This window comes from Mobula birostris, chromosome 2, assembly GCF_030028105.1.
Source record: "Mobula birostris isolate sMobBir1 chromosome 2, sMobBir1.hap1, whole genome shotgun sequence".
NCBI lineage: Eukaryota > Metazoa > Chordata > Chondrichthyes > Myliobatiformes > Myliobatidae > Mobula > Mobula birostris.
In genome coordinates this window covers 8,463,803-8,489,597 of record NC_092371.1, presented here as the reverse complement: position 1 = coordinate 8,489,597, position 25,795 = coordinate 8,463,803, and the positions used below count along the sequence as shown (strand labels likewise).

Below are 25,795 nucleotides of genomic sequence, written 5' to 3'. Positions count from 1 at the left end.
CCCGTCTCACACAATTGTGTTTAAACTGGATATTGCTGACAGGCAGAATAAAACATGATCACAAAAGTCAACAAGATTTAATAGGCACAGACTACTGCAGGGAGTGGGGAGAAACAAATTGGAAATGGGAACTGTGCAAAGAAAACAATAGGTGGAAATTTTGTTGCTCCAAGGGGGAAATATGTGACAGGGAGCACAGTGTAACTGGCAGAATTTGAGAGTGATGGGGAATTTATTTTAATTGTGTCATTTTGGTACCACACTGGAGAATTTCCTTTCTCCCTTCATTCTTCTAGCAATGATTCTGAATCCGTGTATTTCATTTTTAATGAGCAAATCAGATTATCTGCACTCTCACCATTCCCAGATTCCCATTTGACCTTCCAGTGAAACAAAAACGTCCCTTAAAGGGAGTACAGTATTTGATCATCCTTGTCAATGGTTCCAGTAATTTAGACTGTTTTGGCCTAACCCCCCCGCTAAATTTAATGTTACTTGCAAGGGCATGCAGATACACGCTGCTTTCAGCAGCCTGTAAAAAGGCAAATTAGATCCTAGAACGTTGAGGTAACATCACTGGACACACCTGTGGATAGCATTAAATTTAGCCGTTAGTTAGACCAAAACAATACAAATTACTGGAATAATTGAAAAGGATTAGCAGTTACTTCCAGAATACCATTAAAGCAGTGTTTCTGTTTCAAACAATCAGAATCAGGTTTTTTATCTCTTTTGTAATTTTTTGTTGTGCAGCAATACAGAGCAAGAGATAAAAAAAATTAATTTGTTATGATAAAAGAATTAAGTAGTGCAATAGTTCAGAAATCTGAAGGTGGTGGGGAACAAGCTGTTCCTAAAATGTTTAGTGTGTGTTCAGACTTCAGTAGCTCCTCCCTGACGGTAGAATGGGTATTTAGAATGGGAATTGGATGAAAATCCTGAGGGTGCTGATAGTCAAATTTGTTTAGATTTTAAAAATTACATGGATTTAGAATATTACTAAAAAAATGAAGGGAGAAGAGTGAAGTACCTAAATGAAATGGCCATTGATGCAAATGGTGAAGCCACCATCAAGGAAATAGGATTGAAATGTAACTCCGATAATATGAAGGTCAACACCGATGGGCTGATTGACTGGCACTGTATTGATGTGCCATGCCAGGAAGGGCACATCTACTTTTTTATCTTCTTCTTTTATAAGTAAAATTAGCCAGAATTTACACGTCTGATCATGAGCCAAAGGCTCTCTGTTCGAATGTGTGTTTAGGCGCACAAGGCAAGAATCAGACTAGAGATATACCTAACAGATAAAAAGCCTTCTCACTATTGAAACGCCCACACTAAGGTATTTACCATAGTAACATCCTGGATGCAGTCAATAACTACTGAGCAAAATGCAAAACCAGTTCAAATACTGAAAATCTGAAGGCTGTTCCGGGGCTGAATGTGATCATGTGTTGCTTGGCACATGGGAGGGAGTGAAGTGGTTGAGTTCTCTCACCACTCATCTGCACAGTTGTACCTGGATCTCTCAGCAGCACCACTGAGCTCATTATCATGTCAGTATTTACAGTACTTTCTATTTCTCGATGACCAACGGGATTACATTCATTTGCTGGGCATCACAACGCAAGGAAAGGCTGACACAAGGCAGCAAAGTGTCACCTTGCCTGTCACTAAGTGTGATCTGAAATTACTTGGAATTCCGTAAACCTTTCAATCTAAGAACCAGACCAGCATTGGTCTCCCACTAAAAATATTGTCTGCCTGTCCACCCCCACACCCCCAAAACCCACAGGTACCAATGAAAAGGTTCTGCTTAGGGAGTTCAGGGAGTTAGCTGCTAAGCTAAAGGGCAAGACATCCAGGGTTGAGATCTCAGGATTGCTCCCTGTGCCATATGCTAGTGAGGCCAGAACTAGGAAGATTATACAGTTTAATATATGGCTAAGGAGTTGGTGTAGGAGGGAGGGCATCATTGGGCTCTCTTCCAGGGAAAATGGGAGCTGTACAGAAGGGACAGTTTGCATCTGAACTGGGAGAGGGACTAACATCCTAACAGGAAGGTTTGTTAATGTTGCACAGCGGAGTTTAGAGTTGCAGGGGGATGAGAACCAGAGTGTCAGAACAGTTAGTGGAGATGTTGTGAAGGCAGATGTTGGTAAGACCTCAGACAAAGTTGGGAATCAAAAGATTGAGCATGGTGCGACTTGTGTCCTGAACTGCCTATATTTCAATGCAAGCAGTATTGTAGGAAAGGCAGATAATAGTGCTGAACATGAGATAGCTTGGTTTACAAACAGAGACAATGTGTAGGAGGAAAGGCTGTTGATTGGGCAAAATTGCAGTCAACAGGATGAGTTGCAACGTAAGAGGTGGACAAAATCGAAAAGGATGAATACGGGACTGAAGGTGTTATATTTGAATGTGCGCAGTATATGGAATAAGGTAGATGAACTTGCAGCACAGTTGCAGATTGGCAGGTATGATGTTGTAGGCATCGCTGAAACATGGCTGAAAGAAGATTATAGCTGGGAGCTTAGACTGGAAAATTGCAAGGATACACATTGTATTGAAAGGACAGGCAGGAAGACAGAGGGGACAGCGTTGCTATGATGGTAAAAAAAAATGAAATCAAATCATTAGAAAGAGCTGACATAGGGTTGGAAGGTGTTGAATCATTGTGAATTGAGCTAAGGAGCTGCAAGAGTACAAAGACCCTAATGGGATTTGTCTACAGATCCCCAAATAGTAGCAAAGATGTGGCCTACAAATTACAGTGGGAGATAGACAATGCATGCTAAAAGGGCAATGTTACAATGGTCACGGGGGACTTCAATATACAGGTAGATTGGGAAAAACCAGGTTGGTGCTGGATTCCAGAAGGGCAAATTTCTACAGTGCCTACGAAATGGCTTTTTAGAGCAGCTTGTGGTTGAGCTGGGTGTTGTGCAAAGAACCAGGATTGATTGAGAGAGCTTCAGGTAAAAGAATCCTTGGAGCAAGTGATCATAATATGATCAAATCCACCCTGAAATTTGAGGAGGAGGAGCTGAAGTCAACTGTATCAGTATCACAGTGGAGTAAAGGGAATTGCAGAGGCACGAGCGGAGCTGGAAAAGAACACGGACAGAGATGACGTACAGCAGCAATGGCTGGAATTTCTGGAAGAAATTCGGAAAACACAGGATATATACATCTCAAAGAGGAAGAAGTATTCTAAAGAGAAGACGACACAACCGTGGCTAACAAAAAAAGTCAAAGCCAACATAAAAGCCAAAGGGAGGGCATATAATAAATCAAAAATTAGTGGGAAGTTGGAGGATTGAGAAACTTTTAAAAGCCAACAGAAGGCAATTAAAAAAATCATTAAAAAGGTAAAGAGGGAACATGACAGTAAGCTAGCCAATAATATTAAAGAGGATACCAGAAGTTTCTTAACATAAAGTGTAAAAGAGAGGCAAGAGTGGATATCAGACAACTGGAAAACAATGCTGGAGAGATAGTCATGGTGCACAATGAACTGAATAAGTATTTTGTGCCAGTCTTCACTGTGGAAGACACTAACAATATGGTGGAAGTTCCAGAAGTCAGGGGTCATGAGGTGTGTGAAGTTACCATAACGAGAGAGGAGGTTCTTGCGGAAACTGAAAGGTCTGAAGGTAGATAAGTCACCTGGACCAGATGGTGTACCAGGGTTCTGAAAGAGGTGGCTGAAGAGATCGTGGAGGCATTAGAAATGGTCTTTCAAAAAGCACAAGATTCTGAAATGGTTCCAGAAGACTGGAAAATTGCAAATTTCACTCCACTCTTCAAGAAGGAGAAAGGCAGAAGAAAAGAAACTACAGGTCAGTTAGTCTGACCTCGGTGCTTGGAGTCGATTATTAAGGATGAGGTCTCAGGATACTTGAAAGTAGGTGATAAAAATAGGCCGTAGTCAGCATGGTTTCCTCAAGGGAAAATCTTGCCTGACAAATCTGTTGAAATTCTTTGAAGAAATAACAAGCAGGATAGAGAAAGAATAGGTTGGCGTTGTGTATTTGGATTTTCAGAGGGCCTTTGACAAGGTGCCACATGAGGCTGCTTAACAAATTACAGCCCACTGTATTAGAGGAAAGATTCTAGCATGGAAAAAGCAATGGCTGATTGGCAGGAGGCAAAGAGTAAGAATAAGGAGAGCCTTTTCTGATTGACTATGGTGACTAGTGGTGTTCTATAAGGGGCTGAGTTGGGACTGATTCTTTTTATGTTATATGTCAATGATGGAATTGATGGCTTGTTGCAAATTTGCAGATGATAGGTGGAGGGGCAGGAAGTTTTGAGGAAGCGGAGAAGCCACAGAAGGACTCAGACAGATTACACAAATGGGTGAAAAAAATAGCAGATGAAATACAGTGTCGGGTATGCGCTTTGATACAAGAAATGAAAGGGTTGACTATTTGCTAAATGTAAAGACAATACAAAACACTGAGATGCAAATGGACTTGGGAGTCCTTATGCAGGATTCCTTAAAGGTTGAGTCTGTGGTGAGGAAAACAAATGCAATGTTAGGATTCATTTCAAGAGGACTAGAATATAAAAGTAAGGATGTAATGTCGAGACTTTATAAAGCACTGGTGAGGCCTCACTTGGAGTATTGTGAGGAGTTTTGAAACCTCATTGAAACATATTGAATGGTAATAGAATGGATGTGGAAAGGATGCTTCCTGTGGTGGGAGCCTCAGAATAGAGGGGTGTCCTTTCAGAACAGGGACGAAGGGGAATTTCTTTAGCCAGAGAGTGATGAATCTGTGTAATTCTTTGCCACAGGCAGCTGTGGAGGCCAAGTCCCTTTAAAGCAGAGGTTGATGGATTCTTGATTGATCAGGGTATGTAGAGACACAGGGAGAAGGCAGGAGATTGGGCTGAGAAGAAAATTAGATCGGCCATGAAAAGACTCGATGGGCCAAATGGCCTAATTCTGCTCCTCTATCCCATAGTCTTATGGAAAATAAAAGCCCAAGCATCTGAGCATAATTGTGATGGCAGAGAAAAAAAAAATCATGATCTTTGTTGATATGGCCACATCTTTATTCCTGTCAGAGTACGAGGAATTCAAGTTCATTGTCATTTCAACTGTATACATGTATACCTGCAAATAGAACAATATTCCTCCAGACCAAGGTGCACCACACAGTGTATATAACTCACACACAACACAAAGTAATATTAACACAAATAAATTAACAAGTAAGCTATATTCCAGAAGACTGACATTTAGCATAAGGTGCATTTACAACACAGGTCAAAAAGTAAACAGTATAACACTACTGGCGCTTCCTACATGGTGAGACCTGGGTGGTGGCAGTGAGTTCAGTAGACTCTGGGAGAAGAAACTGTTTCCCATCCTAACAGTCCTGTCCTAATGCTATGGTACGTCCTGCCTGACGATAAGGGGCCAAAGAGATTGTTGGACAGATGAGAGAGATCATTGACAATGCTAAGGGCCCTGCATACATGTTGGATGGATTGAAGAGAGACATTGATCCTCTCAGCAGACAGCAACAGTTCTGCAGAGTTACAATACAAGACAGATCATGCAATTGCTTCACCCTAGGGAACAGATTGTTCAGCTCACCATAATGCCAGTTTAAACTAATCCCATCTGTCTGTACATGACCTAGTTCTCTGTTCCTTGTCTAAATGCCTCTTAAATATTGATATAATATCTGTCCAGTGTGTTCCAGTAAAAAAAAATACTTGTTCCACAAATGTTAAAACTGTCCCCTTCTCCCCCTAAACTCACGTCCTCCAGCATTTGACATTTTCACCCTGGGATAAAGTTCTGACTATGCCTCTCAATTTTATATACTTTTGTGAAATATTCCCTCAGCCTCACCAGAGGAAACAATGCAAGTTTGTCCAATGTCTCCCTACAGAAAATACACTCCAATCTAAGCTACATCCTGGTGAACCTATTTTGCCCTCATTCCAAAGACTCCACATCCTTCCTAATGAGCTGATGCACACAGAGATAATAGACGCCACATTCAACCAGACTGTTCATTCCAACCAGACCATGCTAACATCCATGGTCTACTAAGATACATCTTGTCTTTACTCATCTAATTCTATCAGCCCCCTGAGATTAAAGATTAGCTTGATTTCTCACATATACATGGAAACGTACAACAGTGAAATGCAACTTTTTTCATCAACTACCAACGTAGCCCTGGGATATGCTGGGAGCAGCTCGTAAGTGTTGCCATGCTTCCAGCACCAATAAAGCATACCCACAACTAACTCACTCCAACCTGTATGTCTTTGGACTGTGGGAGGAAACTGGGGCACCTGGAAGAAACCACACGGTAATAGAGAGAATGTACAAAGTCCTTACAGTGGCAGGGAACGAACCCCGACTGGTGATCACTGGAACTGTAAAATGGCTGCACTAACCGCTACGCCACTCTTTTCTCTTCTCCATCATATATGGCTCCTGAATTGCACCTGTACAACCTGCTTACTCAATCCCTTTGGTACCAGGTTTCACATTCCCACCACCCTCTGGGCAAGTTCTTTTTGAATTACTTCCAAGAACACAAATTAGTTTACTCAACGGTGGTACCTCTCCCCAGCCAAAGCTCCACTTGATTCCGAAAAACAGACAGTTAACTAAGATTCATGGCACTAACACTATCAGTATGCAGCCTCTACTCCCGAAAGGCACTCACACACACAGCAAACACACAGACAGGTACACAGGACTTACTGAATTACAATCAAGTGAGGTATGCCTACCAACTTTCACTTCCCTAATCCTAAAGTACTGGGGTTAACTATTATGAACACTAGAAATTCTGAGGATGCTAGAAATCCAGAATAATACACACAAAATGCTGGAGGAACTCAGCAGGTCAGGTAGCATCTATGATAATGAATAAACAGTTGACTTTTCAAGCTGAGACCCTTCATCAGGAATGACATTTAAGAACACCATTTAGTTTACTAATTATTGTTATGTATAGTTTACTGGCTATTGTTATGCATAGGCTGCAGTCAACAAACACCTCACTGCACATAGTTAGAATGGAAGAGCAACCTCCCCAGTCCATGTGGCCTCATTCTCTAACTTGATCAGCTCAGTGAGCAGTCACAGTCCTCCTGTGAGGTAATAATACGTACCAGTAGATCAATGATCCAAGGCGTTAAAGGTTCAAATCCAGGAAAGCGACACCTCAGATCTTTCATCAGCCGAATCAGCACCTTAACTCTGAGAACAAAGCGTGAGAAGTGTTATCCTAACCATGTTCAAGTTGTCTGCCTTTGTGAAATGTCATTCAATTCACAGAGCCTCAGGGCTAAATGGATTAAGTTACTTTAATATATCCAATATAAAATAAAGGCAATTTTCATTTCGACAGCAATACTAGTTGTGAAAGAAACTATAACTGAATATTTTTTCCCCTCTGAACACAAACCCTTTAGTTTAAAGTTTAGAGCTCCCAGTAATATTGTTACTGCAAGGACTCACCCACGACCTAATGACAGAGATTGGATTTGTTTGCCAGGATTGAGCAGGGACTTGTAATAAAAAAAACATCTTGTAAATGAGTCACTGGATTGACCTATTGTAAGGAAACTGAGGGCAATGGTCTTTTTTACAAGGACATGCCTAGGTTAGACTCATTGTTCTGGGTGCAGTGTCTGGTTTTAACAAGACAGCAGTCCCAGAGCTAAAACTTGGGAAAGCATTAAAAATAGATACAGCATCAAGTCGCCAGGTACAAAAACAGGGACCAGAAGTTTTCAGTTAAATAACTGTGCAATTTATCTGTCAATGTTCAGCAGGAGTAGAGGGGGCTTGGCTTGACATTTAAAATTGTGCTGCACTCACCCTGGGAGCACTTGTTCAAATAGCATAGGGAGATTTAATCTAGTAAACCTCCTGCTGATTCTTGGGGGGATTTTGAGCTACTGATGTCTGCTCTTCTCTGACTGACTTCTCTTTTTTTCACTGAACAATTAGAAGATAGCATAATTATTTACACCAGTGACAATGTTGAGCTCAAGTTTTCAAAGATCTACAACATTCAGTGAGCTGTTAAGTATCCAGTGCAGATTCAAAGAATGTGATGCAGAGAATACTGGATTAAGTCAGTGCACATAGTCTTTTCCCAAGAGGAGCAAACAAACGGTAACTTACGTGGACTGAGAGGAATTCTCCTCAAACCAACGAGCATGACGGATTGCTGCCAAAGCACTCTGCAGGACTTTGATATCCACTGGAAGGGAGGGGAATGATATCATCAACAGACAACAGAGAACCAGACTTGCATGCTATTCAGAGAAGTGGTTTTTCAAATCCCAATATTAACAGCTCATGCACCACCTTTTGACAGATCAGATTAGCAGACTGTCAACACGATCAACTCTGCCATTTAAAAGTGAATCCGTTTAGTACTTGTAAGGGTACAGACTGAACTGCCTAATCTCTTCTGCATTTCCTCCATAAAATGTCATCAAGCAGTTGGTACAGGAGGCCGAAGACACACATACCATTTTAGGAACCGCTTCTTCCCCTCTGCCATCAGATTTCTGAATGGACAAAAGCCCATGCACACTACCTCACTATTTTTTTTGCATTACTTAGTTAATTTATATATATTTAATTATTGCAATTTATAGTATTTATTATGTATTGTGCTGTACTGCAGCTGCAGAGCAACAAATTTCACAACACATGCCAGTGCTGTTTCTGATTCCAGATCATGGACTGATCCCCTTTTACATTCTGAATGCAGCTAAAAGATTTCCAGTGACAACCACTGGGGCACTCATGTGCCAGCAGTATCCATTAGGGTACCTTACACTATTGGAGGTGGGGCTTGTCATATTTTTTCCCAATTCATAGTCATACTTTATTGATCCTGGGGGAAATTGGTTTTCGTTACAGTTGCACCATAAATAAATAGTAATAAAACCATAATTAGTTAAATAGTAATATAAATTATGCCAGGAAATGAGTCCATGGCCAGCCTATTGGCTCAGGGTGTCTGACCCTCCAAGGGAGGAGTTGTAAAGTTTGATGGCCACAGGCAGGAATGACTTCCTATGACAGTCTGTGTTGCATCTCAGTGGAATGAGTCTCTGGCTGAATGTACTCCTGTGCCCAACCACTCCATTATGTAGTGGATGGGAGACATTGTCCAAGATGGCATGCAACTCAGACAGCATCCTCTTTTCAGACACCACCGTCAGAGGGTCCAGTTCCATCCCCACAACATCACTCACCCAATAACAACGACACAAGGAGGCCAGTCACGATTGTGGGGATGTGTGCTACGAATTAACGGCCAGTTGGGAATGACAACCAGAGCACTGCTACACTGAGGTGCTGATCCAGTTTGGACTATCCACTGCAAGTGACGTCCACTCTGGAAGGCAGCCAAGTTGTCTGAGACTGCAGAGCATGTGGACTATGCAGACTGAAATTCTGTATTTTATTAGGAGTCCGATGAAATTTAATGTCACCAAAGACTCACAAATTTCTACAGGTGTAGCATGGAGATCATTCTGACGGATTGCATCACCAAGGGCATGCTCTCTTCTCATTGCTACTATCAAGGAGGTGATGCAGGAGCCTGAAGACACACACTCCAACATTTCAGGAGCAGCTCCTTCCCTCTACATCAGATTTCTGAATGGACAATGAACCCATGACCACTATCTCAGTAATTTCCTTTCTCTCTTTTTGCACTACTTCTTCAATTTGATTTCATATATACAGTTGCAAGAAAAAGTTTGTGAACCCTAGTTTTCTCCATTAATTACTCATAAAATATGGTCTGATCTTCATCTAAATCACAGTAACAGACGAACACAATCTGCCTAAATAGCACACAAATAATTGTACTTCTCATGACTTTATTGAACATGTTGCTTAGTCATTCACTAAACACATTGTTTAGTTTTCCAGTCCAAGCTGGAAAAAGTATGTGAAACCTTGTATTTAATAACTGGTAGAAACTTCTTTAGCAGCAATAACCTCCACCAAACATTTCCTGCAGCTGCTGATCAGACTTGCACAATGGTGAGGAGGAATCTTAGACCATTCCACTAGACAAAACTGTTTCAGTTCATCAATACTTCTAGGATATCTTAAATGACCAGCCCTCTTCAGGGTCAGGCCACAGCATCTCAATTGGGTTAAGGTCTGGACTCTGACTTGGCCATTCCAAAACAAGATTTTTCTTCTTTTTAAACCATTCTGTTGTTGATTTACTCTTGTGTTTTGGATCATTGTCTTGTTGCAACACCCTTATTAAACTTCAGGTGTTGGACTGCTACCCTGACATTCTCCATAAAATGTCCTGATATGATTTTGAATTCATTGTTCCTTCAACAACTGCAAGCTGCCCAGGCCCTGAAGCAGTAAAGGAGCGCCAAACCACAACGCTCCTTCCACTATGCTTTACAGTTGAGGTGAGCTTTTGGTGTTGGTGTGCAAGTGGTTTTTTGCAAACTTGAGACATGCAGCAATATTTTTTTTTGGAGAGCAGTGTTTTCCTTCCATGAACACCATTCTTGATCAGTGTTTTTCTTAAAGTCTGTGTTCATGTGTCCACTATAAGTTCTAGAGATTTATGCAGTTGTGTTGTTACCCTTGGGTTCTTTTTCACCACCTCCACCATTGCACGTTGTGCTCTTGATGTGGTCTTTGCAGGACATCCACTCCTAGGGAGAGTAGCAAATGTACTGAATTTCCTCCATTTGTAGACAATTTCTCTTACCGTGGACTGATGAACACTCAGGTCTTTAGAAATGCTTTTGTAGCCTTTTTCAGCTTCATGTATCTCTACAATTCTTTTTCTAAGGTCCTTTGAAAGTTGTTTTGATTGAGGCATGGTGCACATAAACAGATCTTTCTTGAGAAGCGCAGGCTCTGTCAATAACCTGACTTTGGGTGTTTTTTTATAGGTCAAAGTACCTCTACAACCCACACCTCCAATCTCATCTCATTGATTGAAACATCTTTTGTAGAAGGCATTACCCTAGAGGTTCACATACTTTTTTGAACTTAGACTGTGATTGCTTAAATGGTGTACTCAGTATTGATAAGGAGTAGTACAATTGTGTATTATTAGTTTAGGCAGACTGTGTTTGTCTATTATTGTGACTTAGATGAAGTTCAGAACACATTTTATGAATAATTAATGCAGAAAACCAGGTTATTACAAAGGGTTCACAAACTTTTTCTTGCAGCTGTGTTGTAATTTATAGCTAGTTTAGTGGTGGCACAACACAAACAACCTTGCACTCAATGTCAGTTAAGACTAGGGAATTTAATGTAAACTTCAGGAGGGGAAAATTGAGGGAACGCAAACTGGTCCTCATCAAGGGGTCAGCAGTGAAAAGGATGAGCAGTTTCAAGTTGCTGGGAATCAACATTTCTGAAGATCTATCCTGTGCCCAACATTTAGACGTGATCACGAAGCAGGCATGCCAGCGGCTATGCTTCATTAGGAGTTTGAGAAGATTTGGTATGTCACCAAGAACTCTTGCAAGTTTCTACAGATGTACCACGGAGAGCATCACCATCTGATACGAAGCAGCCAAAGCACAGAATAAGAAAAGGCTGCAGAGTTGTAAACTAGCCTCTGCACCTTCAAAGACATCTTGGGACTACCATCATTAAGGAGCCTCACCACCTAGGACATGCCCTCTTCTCACTACTACCAGAAGGGAGGAGAAACAGGAGCTGGAAGACACATACATGCAAACCTTCAGGAACAGATTTTTGAACCGTTCATGAACCCATGAATTTCATGACATATCAGTGATAATAAATCTTGATTTTGAAATACTTACAGTGCAGCTCTGGATCCAGTTTGCGCAGGTTGGGTGGTACTGTAGTGATGAGAATTTTAACTGTGGCTTCTGGTGAACTGATCTCAAAACCAGTATCGTTTGTGATCATGGTGAGCGCTAGAAGTGAACAAAGATGTTAGGTTGGATGCAGTAACACCAAGCCCTTCCTACTTAAACAGCTGTCTTCCTGACAACATCTCCTTCTAAAGTTCCCATTATTCACAAGCACCTTTATCCATATTTGTGCACCATAGTAGCAAAGTGATTAGCATAATGCTATTACAGCTCAGGGCGTCAAGAGTTCAGAGTTCAATTCTGGCTTTCCCTATAAGAAGCTTGTACGTTCTCCCTGTGAATGTGTCGGCTTCCTCCAGGTGCCAAAGACATAGTGGTTAGTTGGTTAACTGGTCATTGTAAATTGTCCTTGATTGGCCAGGGTTAAATAGCTGGGTTGCTGGGCAGTGTGGGTTGCTGGGCCGGAAGGGCCTGTCTGCATTGTACCGCTAAATACAAAAAACAAATTAAATAAAAATAAAAAGTTTCATTGATATACATTGGTGATAATCACCTAATTCTGATGATTTAATTGTACAGACGACAGCTGATCTAACGAGGGTGATTACTGGCAGCTCCGGCCACCAACGTTTAAACCTAAAGCATGATTTTTCCTGCCTTTCTGCAGACAAAGTCAATGAACCCCAAAAAGGCATGTAAAGGCCAAAAAAAAAACACAAAAAAGTACTAAGTGCCCAAAGAATTCAGTCTGGCACTCACTTTCAGATGGATCCTGAGTCCGGAGTGTGTCAACCACTTTGTTACCCAAGGCAGCGACAGCTTCCACTGCAAGACGAGAGAGAAACACAAGAATAAATTGGGGCTGAAGCAGAGACTGAAGTACAAATTACAAAGTGAGCAACAAGTTGGACAATCTTTCATCTCAAGATGAAACAAGCGTTAATATTATCGATGCAGATCGATGAGCACCATCTTGTGTTGGATCTTATTTTATTTAGATATAGCAGGGAGTAGGCCCTTCTGGTCCTTTGAGTCACAGTGCCCCAGCAATACCACTCCCCACCCCCCCCCCACCCCAATTTAACCCTAACTTAATCACAGGGCAATTTACAATGCCCAATTAACCTAACCAGTTCATCTCTGGACTGTGGAAGGAAAACCCATGCATTCCATAGGGAGGACAAACAGAGACTCCTTACAGAGGATGCCAGAACTGAATTCTGACAGCCCAAGCTGTTAATAGTGGCGCTCTGACCTCTAGGCTATTCTGCCATCCAGTCCTGGAAGGCTTACATAGAGTCATCAAGAACTACAGCACAAAAAGATCCCTTCAAACAATTCAGTCTATGCCGACTAAGTTTTCTGTCTAGGCCCATCTGTCTGCACCTGGACCATAGCCATCCATGCACCTCTCATTCACAAACCTATCCAAACTTCACTTAAATGGTACAAATGAATCTGCATCCACCACTTTTGCAGGCAGCTCGTTCCACACTCTCACCACCCGCTGAGTGAAAAGCTTCCCTCAGGTTTCCCTTAAATATTTCACCTTTTACCCGAAGCCTACTATCTCTAGTCCAACCTTGAGGGAAAAAAACATGCCTGCATTTACCCCATCTCTATCCCTCATAATTTTGTATACCTCCAAGATCTCCCCTCATTCTCCTACACTCCAGGGAATAATATCATAAGCTATTCAACCTCTCCCCATAACTCAAGTTTCTATAACCAGTTCTACTTACGAAAATTCATATACTTTGCATTGAGCATTGCAAACAGTAATGCTCTCTGTTTGCAAAGAAATCTAGTTTTGGTCAGAAGGTATAACAGCCTCGGAGAGATATCTGGGTGCTATTACAGTTCAGCGTGTTAAGAGTTTGGGATGCAATTTTGTCTTGTCTCTCTTTCTCTTCACCATTTACACCTTGGACTTCAACTACTGCACAGAGTCTTGTCATCTCCAGAAGTTTTCTGATGATTCTGCCATAGTTGGATGCATCAGCAAGGGAGATGAGGCGGAGTACAGGGCTACGGTAGGAAACTTTGTCACATGGTGTGAGCAGAATTATCTGCAGCTTAATGTGAAAAAGACTAAGGTGCTGGTGGTAGACCTGAGGAGAGCCAAGGTACTGGTGACCCCTGTTTCCATCCAGGGGGCCAGTGTGGACATGGTGGAGGATTACAAATACCTGGGGATACGAATTGACAATAAACTGGACTGGTTGAAGAACACTGAGGCTGTCTACAAGAAGGGTCAGAGCCGTCTGTATTTCCTGAGGAGACTGAGGTCCTTGAACATCTGCCAGACGATGCTGAGGATGTTCTATGAGTCTGTGGTGGCCAGTGCGATCATGTTTGCTGTCGAGTGCTGGGGCAGCAGGCTGAGGGTAGCAGACACCAACAGAATCAACAAACTCATTTGTATTCCAGTGATGTTGTGGGGATGGAACTGGACTCTCTGACGGTGGTGTCTGAAAAGAGGATGCTATCTAAGTTGCATGCCATCTTGGACAATGTCTCCCATCCACTACATAATGGACTGGTTGGGCACAGGAGTACATTCAGCCAGAGACTCATTCCACCGAGATGCAACACAGAGTGTCATAGGAAGTCATTCCTGCCTGTGGCCATCAAACTTTACAACTCCTCCCTTGGAGGGTCAGACACCCTGAGCCAATAGGCTGGTCCTGGACTTATTTCCTGGCATAATTTACATATTGCTATTTAACTATTTATGGTTTTATTACTATTTATTATATATGGTGCAACTGTAACAAAAACCAATTTGCCCCGAGATCAATAAAGTATGACTATGACTAATTCCGATGTCATCTATAAGGAGTCTGTACGTCCTCCCTGTGGAACGTGTGGGTTTTCTCCGGGTGCTCCAGTTTCCTCCCACAGTTCAAAGATGTACTGGTTGGTAGGTTAATTGGTCATTGTAAATTGTGCCATGATTAGGCTAGGGTTAAATAGGTGGGTTGCTGGGACGGTACGGTCAAAGGGCTGGAAGGGCCTATTCCAAACTGTACCTCTAGGAAAAAATAAAAGACAGCATGAATGATCCCAAATGTGAGTGAATGAGCCAAGAAGGCAGGCAGTTAATTAAACAGATTGTGCACATCTTGAAGGTTACATGTCACAGATAGATGTGGTAAATGTGAATTACGTCAAATGGGATTAATAACAGAATCAGGGGGCTCAAACACACAATGTATTCGGTGCTTCAAATGTTACACAGAGCAATTAACTTCAGCAAGCAAGGTCAAGAGAACTAAAATTCTGGGGTTATTTTGAAGTTAATTGTCACAACAGCAGAAATATTATGACAGACTGATAGCCCCAAAGCAGTACGTTGTTATTCTCATCCCTGACTGACTTAGATAACATCTCAGCAAGCTGAATTAGATAAGTATATTAAGAGCTTAAACATTTTGCAACCTTTCTACTTTATCAAAGACTATGCCGGAAAATAGACAGAGTCACTGTGACAAAGAAGTCACCTACTTTAATCAGCAGAGTATCAGCGATAGGGGGCAATGTTACGACAAAACACAAAGACTAGTCATCAATTACTTCAGAAATACAAGAAGCTCTGCCAGTGCTGGAAATTCAGAGCAACACACATACAAAGTGCTGGAGAAACTCAGCAGGACAGAGGCAGCATCTATGGAAATGAATAAACAGTCGATATTTCTGACTGAGACCCTTCACCAGGACTAGGAATTATTTCAGTAAGGAACACTGGACCACAAATGAGCATGCAGTTTAAAAGACAAAACAAATATTTCTCCAAATATAGAACACCGTAAGTTCGTTGCTTTGACAGCATCGTCCTCGAAAAAAAGCTTTGAAGGTTTTCAGTATATTTAGAAGGTTTCTTGTTCTCAATATTTATTGTTTATTTATTATCATCATCATCAAGGACCCCGACCACCCAGGACATGCTCTCTTCTTGCTGTTGCCATCAGGAAGAAAGTACAGGAACCTCAGGACTCGCACCACCAGGTTTAGGAACAGTTATTACCCTTCAACCATGAGGTTCCTGGACCAGAGGGGATCACTTCACTCAACTTCACTTGCCCCATCATTGAAATGTTCCCACAACCTATGGGCTCAATTTTAAGAACTCTTCATTTCATGTCCTCGATATTTAATGCTTATTAATTATTAGTTTTTTTTTGTTATCTTTTGTACACTGGCTGAATGCCCAAATTGGTGCAGTCTATCTATTATGGTTATTATCCTATTGGAGATTTACTGAGTATGCCTGCAAGAAAATTAAGTTCAGGATTGTATATGGTTATGTGTTTGTACTTTGATAATAAATTTACTTTGAACTATTATTATATATATTTTCTCTTTCGCATTTGCAGTGTGTTTCCTTTTGCACATTGATTGCCTGTCCTGTTGGGTGCAGTCTTTCACTGATTCTACGGTGTTTCTTGGAGTTACTGTGAATGCCCGCAAGAAACCTAATCTCTGAGTTGAATATGGTGACATGTGCTTTGATAATAAATTTACTTTGAACTCATTTATCTATCAAAGACAGATGGATAATCGGTGAAACCCTCCGGGTTTGCTTACGATACTTACAGGTTGGCAATATCTTTAGAATAACAACAAGGTCAGCGACATTGTGGCCCATCATCATTGTCCCCTTCTTGTACGAGCCAACTTGACGCACTTCCTCAATTTGCTTTGACGAATGGGGGGGAAAAAAGACAAGTTTAAAATTTGTTCACAGCAGAACAGGGGACCTTTTTTTTTTTTTGGAGGCTTGCGTGCCTCAATGACCCGCAGATCTATGTTGTCTGGAGTCAGGGCTTTATGCTTCGGCTCTTGGTATGGTCATTCAATCCAAACAGAACAAAGGTTAGAGGCCAAACTAAGAGTGGTCCACCGCTCCTCCAGGTCCAGGGGTTCAGCTCAGGCCTAGGTCAATCAAAACTGTTATGGAAACAGCAATGAAGAATTCTTTTACATACGAAGGTATTCCTGGGTCTTGCATAACTGACCATAGTGAAAATCAAGAGGAAGCCCTGAGCACCAACTGCCAAGACCAAGACCAAAATTAGTTTTGAACAGACAGATGGAGGACCTTCATTACTACCCTAAAACGTCAGTAGTGTAACAGGCAGGAGGAGGAAGGAGAGGCTCAGCAGAACACAAGGGAAATTGCTCTCTATTCTTTCTCTGTGATCTGTAGGGATTAGGTTCCATTCTGGGTGCAAGGCCCATGGTGACAATTAGCCATTCTTGGATGTGGATCTTGGCATACAAGAGTCTCCAACAAACATTTATGCATTACTGCAGATCTGCCCTGGTTGAAGTTCATGAACTTATAGTGAATCCTACCGTTCGGATCGGGACCCTTGCCTCTAACAATAAATCAATCCATAAAGGATCAACCATAGGCTAAATGAGATAGCTGTCATTCTTAAATGATCCAGCAGGCAGTTTGAAGAGGGAACTGTATTGGCGCCCTTCTCCAAAAAGAAAAATCTATTCAATGCAGACAAACAAAAAAATGACTCTGCCAAGGTAGCCTGACGAAGAAAATCAATCCAGTCATAAATCATTTAATCAATGAACCTCCATACACATTAGGTTAACTATGAGCCCAACATATCTGTTCCAAAAGTATAGTGAGGCTACTGATATCAAAAAACGTGACACATATGAATAGTATAAATCCAAAGTTAACGACGGTAACAACAGCACAAGGTTTGCAGCTCCTCCACAGGAGTTTGTAATTGGACATTGCCAAACCTACCACTTCAAAGTTGCCTGGAGCCACAATCAGATTATCGATGACATTGTTAATCTTTGTAACCAGGGAAAGTATAGAAGCCTAGGGAAAAAAAATATTCTTAGTATTAGTATTACACCATAAAATTAAACAAAGTCTCGGTATACAATTCCCCATTTATAAAGGAGGCAAATTTCCCGTCACAACCCTGACGGCATGGGATTCCGCAATTTCGGTGGGGGGGGGGGGGGAGAGAACAAACAAAAGACACAGAGTTCAGGAGGAAGTCAGCAGCTCAAGCAGAATCTACATATCGAGCCGAGACCCTTCTTCAGGGGTATTCTTGGATTTTCAAAAGGCCTTTGAAAAGGTGCCACACATGAGGCTGCTTAACAAAATAAGAGCCCTTGGTATTACAGGAAAGGTACTAGCATGAACAGACAGACAGACAGACTGGCAGGAGGTAAAGAGTGGGAATAAAAGGGGCTTTTTCTGGTTGGCTGCCAGTGACTACTGGTGCTCCAAAGGGGTCAGTGTTGGGACCGCTTCTTTTCATGTTATATGACAATAATTTGGATGATTGAATTGATGGCTTTGTGGCCAAGTTTGCGGACAATACAAAGATAGGTGGAGGAGCAGATAGTGTTGAGGAAGCATAAAGTCTCCTGAAAGTCTTAGATTGGGAAAGAAGTGGCAGATAGAATATAATGTAGGGAAGTTACATTAAACACGAGGAATTCTGCAGATGCTGGAAATTCAAGCAACATGCATCAAAGTTGCTGGTGAACAACTTTACATTATACACTTTGATAGAAGGAATAAAGACAGAGACCATTTTTTAACAAGGAGAACATTTAAAAAATCAGAGGTGCCTAATGCAGGATTCCCTAAAGGTTAGCCTGCAGGTTCAGTCGATGGCAAGAAAGGCAAATGCAATGTTTGCATTCACTTTGAAAGGACTAGAATACAAGAGCAAGGATGTAATGCTAAGGCTTTATAAAGCATTGGTCAGACCACACTTGGGAGTACTGTGAGCAACTTTGGGCCCCTTATCTAAAAAAAATGTGCTGGCTCTGGAGTGGGTCCGGGTGAAGTTCATGAGAATGATTCTGGGAAGGAGAGGCTTGTTTGCTTAATATATGAGGAGTGTTTGATGGTTCTGGGCCTGTACTCACTGGAATTTAAAAGAATGAGGGGGAAATCCAATTGAAACCTATCGAATACTGAACAGCTCAGATAGAGCAAATGTGGGGAGGGTGTATAGTAGGGGAATCTAGGACCAGAAGGCACAGCTTCAGAATTGAGGGACATCTATTTAGAACAGAGCTGAGAAGGAATTTCTTTAGTCAGACGATAGTGAATCTGTGGAATTCACTACTACAGACAGCATGGAAGCCAAGTCAAGGGTATGCTTAAAAGAGAAGATTGATAGGTTCGTAATTAGTCAGAATGTCAAAGGTTACAGGGTGAAGGAAGGAAATTAGGATTGAGAGGGACAATAAATAAGCCATGATGGAATGGTGGAGCAGACTCGAAGGGCTGAATGGCTTGATTCTGCTCCTCTGTCTTGTGGGCTTATGGGAAAAAATGTTTCTTGACATCAGAAACATATCAGTCAACTCAGTACCATTTGTTCTCAGTCAGTGATTTATTAAAGTGCATGGTATGCGTTGTTCAAGTAATGAGGGACACACACATTGAGTCGCTCTTACTTCATCTTGAAGAGAGCAGGCCCATGAATTTTGCTGCCAAGCTGCTGCTTAAGAAGAGTTGCTACCTCTCTGTGCAGCGTCAGTGTATTAGAGACAAATTCAGCGGTCCCCTTGCACAATGGTGGAGAGAAGTTAGACTCTACTAGAATCAACATGGCTGAATTGCGATTCATACTCAATTAATTCTCTTATGCAGTGGGACAAGAGTTACAGTTAGAATAGGGTGGAGATAGGTTGGTGTTCTGGGGGTTTCAAAGCAGGGTGAGGATAGACTGGGTCAAGTTACCAGCTCTATACTTTCCTCTCATGATCCTAGCTGGGAACAGCACATAAAGCTCAGCTGATAAACACACAGCTGATAAATCTGTCACTGCAATATTTAAACACAGAGATGCAGCAGCTGGGATGGTAAGGAATCATTTGTTACATGCTGTGTTGTATGAAGTGGGCAATCATGGTCTTTGACCATGATTGTTCTTGGTAAGTTTTTCTGCAGAGGTGGTTTGCCATTATGTTCTAGGCAGTGCCTTTACAAGACGGGTGACCCCAACTATTATCAATACTCTTCAGAGACTGTCTGCTTGGTGTTAGCGGTCGCATAACCAAGACTTGTGATATGCACTAGCTGCTCATATGACCATTCACCACATGACCCTGATCTTGGGGGCAGGGGTGCCAAGGAGGTGCTAGACCTTGCTCAGGGGTGACCTGCAGCCTTACACCTCATTTGGTAAGAGACGTATCATGTATCTCCATCCCACCAGGAATACCTGATCTAAAAGAATATAATCAGGGGCATAGAACATAAGCACAATATAGGCCCCTTTAACCTAATCCATGATCAATCCCACATAGACCTCCATTTTTTTCTTTCTTTTGACCATGTGCCTAAGAGTTTCTTAAATGTCCTTAATGTACCTGCCTCTACACAACCCCTGATATTGCATTCCACACACTCACCATTCTGTGTAAAAAAAAGACTACCTCTGTTATCGCCTCCATATTTTCCTCTCGAGAGGTGGTGGATTTGGGAAAGGCAGTGGGGGAGAAAAATGTTTAGTACTACTGTAAATTGCTCAAGTTGACTCTACAAATGTGCAGAGAAGCAGCAAACATGCATCAAATGCAGTGCAGTGGAATTTCTGAACAGGATGAGCGGGGAAAAAAAAGCTGCACGTGGCCGATAAAACAACCCGAAAGCTTTGCACAACTCCTGAAAAGTAATTCAGCGTTTACCTGTTCAGCTGGAGTAGGAGACAGATCCTGGTTTCGCTTCAGTAATGCCTCACTCAGAGCAGTTTCATCAGGAGCTGGTTTCACCCGGGGGAAAGCCATCTCACACTGTGAAGGGATGCAGGATAATGAATTTGAAGAGAAAATCTTAGGCATAAAAATGAAGCAAACAACTATTTTATTCTTCACTGAAAACCATCAAAAATTCCCTAATCAATACCAAAGCAGCACAGTGCAACAATAAAAATCTTTAAAACATTACTAAAAGTTCTCACTGCAAGTAGCATGGCTCTCACAGATGATCGGAATCACCTGTCACATCAAAATTCAACTGAATAAACTGCCTTTGTAAGGAAACTTGAGGCAAGAGAGAAGAGTGAAACTGACACAGAAAATGCCTCTGTTAGAGACAGTGACTGTAACGGGTTGTTAAAAAATGTCAATAAGAACATAAGGTTTTGGAAACACTTAACATTTAGAACAGATGACAGTGCAGCACAATGCAAGGCCTTTCAGCCCGCAGTGTTTACGTATTTATGTATTTATTTTATTTAGGGACAGAGTGCGGTACAAGACCTTCTGGCCCAATGAGCTATACTGCCTAGTAACGCATTGATTAAGCCCTAGCCTAATCACAGAATAATTTACAATAGCCAATTAAACCACTAACCAGTAGGTCTTTGGATTGTGGGACAATCCAGAGGACCCAGAAGAAATCCATGCATACAAGGGAAGAACGTGCAAACTTTCAGCAGAGGATGTTCGAACCCCACTTCCCTACCGTGTGAACCAACCTACACTAGAAACAATCTCACCCTTCCCTCTTACCCAACCATAGCCCTCATTTTCCTCACACCCATCTGATGAGTTACCATTCCAGGTCAAAGACCCTTTGTCAGAAATGATCTACTGAGCATTCCTAATGCTTTCTACTTTTATTTCAGATTTCCATCATCTAAGATTTTTTTTTATTTTCATAAAGATATGACAGATTTACTGAATTAATCATTTGCCTATGTGTCTGCTTTTGTTTCTTCTTGAGGAGAATAAAGGGAGTAAGTTCATGGAGGAAAGAATTTGATTTAATATTAGGGTGTACCAAAACAGAGATTTTCGCAATGTAATAATCAGTGACTTGGATCAGAGTTATGCAAACAAGTACAGACATGAAACCGTAACTAAAACTTGAAGTTTGGAGTTGAATGTCATAAAGGCAGGTGGATTAATGGGATGGAGAAAATCTGGTTGAGTTAACTGTCATGAAATGCAAGTTAATCCACTTTGAATCCAAAGCTAATTAGATGTTTAATAAAAGCTTTAAAACTTTTATGGACAGGAAACTGAAGCTCAGTTACCATGCCGTGCACAGTTGAACAGTCTGTCAATAGAGCATTTAGGATATGCGGGGGGGGGGGGGGGGGGAGAGAGAAAGGGAGAGAAAGGGAGAGAAAGGGAGAAAGAGAGAAAGAGAGAGAGAGAGAAAGAGAGAGAGAGAGAGAGAGAGAGAGAGAGAGAGAGAGAACACAACGAGGCTGATTGGTATCCTTAAATCCATACGTCAAGCAATAAGCATCATCAAAAGTAAAAGAGGTAAAAGAGAAATGATTAAGGAATGGAGTAACCAGCAGTATCAGAATCGGGTTTAATATCACTGACATATGTTGTGACATTTGTTGTTTGCGGTAGCAGTATTGTGCAATACAAAAAACAAAAATACAATATATATTTAAATTAAATAAGCAGTGCAAAAAACTGAAAAGTAGAGAGGTAGTATTCATGGACTGTTCTGTATCTGATGGCAGAGGAGAAGAAGCTGTTCCTAAAACATTGAGTGTGTGTCTTCAAGCTCCTGTATCTCCTTGTATTTGGTAACAATGAGAAGAACGCATGTCCTGGATGCTAGGAAGGCTAGTGCCCATGATAAAGCTGGCTGAGTGTGCAAATTTCTGCAGCTTTTTTTTCCAATCCTGTGCAGTGGCCCCTCCATACTAGATGGTGATACAGCCAGACAGAATACTCTCCATGGTACATCTGTAGAAATTTGCAAGAGTCTTTTGTAATATACTAAATCTCCTCAAACTCTCAATGGAATTTGCAAGATCAGTTACAAGATGGCACTGATAAGTAGACAGGGCTCATCAGCCGTGGTTAGCAGCTCATCTAGAAGGAAAACTCTAATCTCAACCTCCACTGCCTTGTGAGAAAGGTTTCGGGAATAAACTCTGAGGAAAAATCCAGAGCTGGAGTCCCTAAGGTAGTCTTATGTTGAGTTCACTGCTGACTGGCAACTCCTGTGACACTGCTGGTGCCAAACTATCAGTCTCTGCCCTTCCTTTGGATTCATCAGCCACGTAGAGAGTGGGGAGCCCGTCGTATGGGCAACAGCTTGCTCTCCATATTGTAGTGCCCTGTCTTGCGCATCACGCAGACAGCTGGGATACAACATCCACGGTCAATCTCGACCAACGGCAGGCCTCATATATATTCCACCAGATTAGGTTGCCAGGAATTTCTCCATTTCACTTCGTTGATCAATGGGTGGCAAGGTAGAGATATATCTCAACCAAAGGAGGTGTAGGCACTCCTTCCCTCCACTAGCCTACAGGTCACCCTTGGGCAAGGTCTAGCATCTGCTCAGTTTCCCCTCCCCTCTCCCCGATCAGGCTCATGTGAAGCCATTGGAACAGGTGGTGGATGGTTGTACGAGTATCCGCAGTGCATATCACGACTCCCGGTTATGCGACCACTGACGCCAGGCAGATAGTCTCTGAAGAGCATTGATAATGGCTGAGGTCACCTATCTTGTAAAGACACTGCTCAGAAGAAGACAATGGCAAGCAACTCCTGCAGAAAAATTTGCCAAGAACTATCATGGTCAAAGACCATGTCCGCCCACGTCATACGACACAACACATAATGATGATAAGGATGATTCTGTCAAGAAAGATGACAAACAGCCAAGCAGGAATGGCTGGATCACTAGTGAAGAGGTACTGGAAAAACTCTGATAACCCTGGGTCCAGTAATTTGAATGACAGCTGCAAAAAAATACATTCAAATGGCCAACAGAGTGGAGGCCCTTATCTCAGGGAAGCAGGAAAATGTTGAGCTTTCAGTGTACTGAGCTTTGGTCAGTTTCTTTCATTCCTGTGGAAGGACTGACAGCTTTGGCCAACAAATAAAATTCCAATTTGTCACACTGATACCTGGATTAGAACATAAATAGCCCAAATCAGATTGTCTTATTCAAGCTAAACTATCAGAACATAAGCAGACTCTGTACCTCTTTAAGCCAAATGTCATTTAGAAATCCTGGATTAATTTAGGGCAATCACTTAGATTTGATGAGGGAAATGCTGGAATGGGGTTTAGAATTTTTTTTTGATGTTTAAATTTCATATGCTTGCTTGTATTGTTATATATATTTTACACACACATACATATACACACACCTTTGTTCAAGAAGCTTTCCAGTGATTACAGTATAGTTGCTTCTAGAAACTTAGTTTTTTAGTAGCTGGTGGGACGCCATTTGATTATGGCTATTTTATATGTTATTTGTTATCACTGGAATTTGTGTTACCTCTAGTCTGGTATGAGACGACTACAACTACTTTCTAGTCTGGTCTTGTCCTCTCGGTGTTTCTTCTTTGTTCTTAGTAAAACAATCATAAGCAATGAGCTTTATGTCTCATTACTGAAATTCAGAGAACTGTTAATCACAAGAGCACCAGGATCCAACAGAAGTTTGTATCTTACTGAATATCTCTATTTTGGAGAGGGTGGAATTATTTTGATGAAGCTGACATGGATTTTACTAAGCCATTCGACATGATCCCAGACTCATATCAGACAAAGTAAAGGGCAGTACATAAAAAATGTTGAAAATACTCTGCTAGTGAGGGAGTATCTATGGAAAGCCGAAACATTATCTTTCTAAGGACTGTTAACCTAGTCTCTGTCAATGCTGTCAGATCTACTCAGTACTTCCAGCATTTTCTTCTTATATTTCAGATACTATAGAATTCAAAATTGTTTCAGTGGCAGGTAATGGTTGATCAGTATTTTAGTAAAAGAGAGGCCGTTTTCCCCAGTTGGATTTTGAAGGAGTCAGTATTCAGTTGCTTGCTTTTTCTGGCATACATCAATGATTTAGTCTATAGGGAGCATGATTAAAATGGTCACCAGAGGCAAAAACTGCCCGCCTGGTTGCAAGACCATAAACTTAGGAAATTTTTCAGTACAGATGGTTGCATTACATCGACATCAGCCAAAAAACAGCTATCCAAACTAACCTCAAATTAAAGGGGAAAGCTACAGCTTGCTCGATCCTATTAATGAACAGATCAGGTGAGCAGATAAGGAGATGAGAAACTGTATAAAACAGCAGCTAGGTCACAGATAGGATTTTGTATGTAGTCCCATTCATGTCATGGGAAAGATATGATTGAACTGAAAGGGCAGCAGATTACTTTCCCTTTGGCCAAGGGTGACTTGATGCAGGGTGATGGTATTGGTCAGATCATATTTGGAGTATTCTAACAGTCTTGAACATAGAAACCTACAGCACATTACAGGCCCTTCAGACCACAATGTAGTGCCGACCATGTAATCTACTCTAGAAACTGCCTAGAATTACCCTACTGCATGGCCCTCTATTTTTCAAAGCTCCATGTACCTATCTAAGAGGCTCTTAAAAGAGCCTATTGCACCCCCTCCACCACTGTTGCTGGCACTGCATTCCACGCACCTACCACTCTCTGTGTGAAAAACTTAACCCTGGCATCCCTCTATACCTACTTCCAAGCACCTTAAAACTAAGCCCCTTCATGTTAAGCATTTCAGCCCTGGGAAAAAGCCTCTGACTATCTACACGATCAATGCCTCTCATCATCTTACACACCTCCATCAGGTTACCTCTCATCCTCTCTTGTTCCAAGGAGAAAAGGCCAAGTTCACTCAACCTATTCTCATAAGGAACACCCTCTAATCCAGGCAGCATCCTTATAAATCTCCTCTGCACTCTTTCTATAGTATCCACATCCTTCCTGTAGTGAGGTGACTAGAACTGAACACAGCACTCCAAGTGGGCTCTGACCAAGGTCTTATCTCGCTGTAATATTTTCTCACGGCTCTTGAGCTCAATCCCATGATTGATGAATGCCAACATACCTTATGCCTTCTTAACAACACTGTCAATCTGTGCAGCAGCTTTGAGTATCTTATGGACACGGAC

The 25,795-nt window shown here is 41.7% G+C and overlaps 1 protein-coding gene across 2 annotated transcripts in view; it reads right to left on the bottom strand.

Moving 5' to 3' along the window:
* ilf2 (interleukin enhancer binding factor 2) overlaps window positions 1-25,795 on the bottom strand; it is a 55,476-nt gene that overhangs the window by 11,996 nt on the left and 17,685 nt on the right. For both annotated transcript variants that reach the window (XM_072282227.1, XM_072282237.1), the window contains exons 4-10: window positions 20,563-20,667; window positions 17,639-17,716; window positions 16,459-16,561; window positions 12,622-12,687; window positions 11,848-11,964; window positions 8,183-8,261; window positions 7,162-7,249 (exon numbers count right to left, since the gene is read on the bottom strand). In XM_072282227.1, the coding sequence (XP_072138328.1) occupies window positions 7,162-7,249; window positions 8,183-8,261; window positions 11,848-11,964; window positions 12,622-12,687; window positions 16,459-16,561; window positions 17,639-17,716; window positions 20,563-20,667 (636 nt within the window). The remainder of the gene's footprint in view (window positions 1-7,161; window positions 7,250-8,182; window positions 8,262-11,847; window positions 11,965-12,621; window positions 12,688-16,458; window positions 16,562-17,638; window positions 17,717-20,562; window positions 20,668-25,795) is intronic.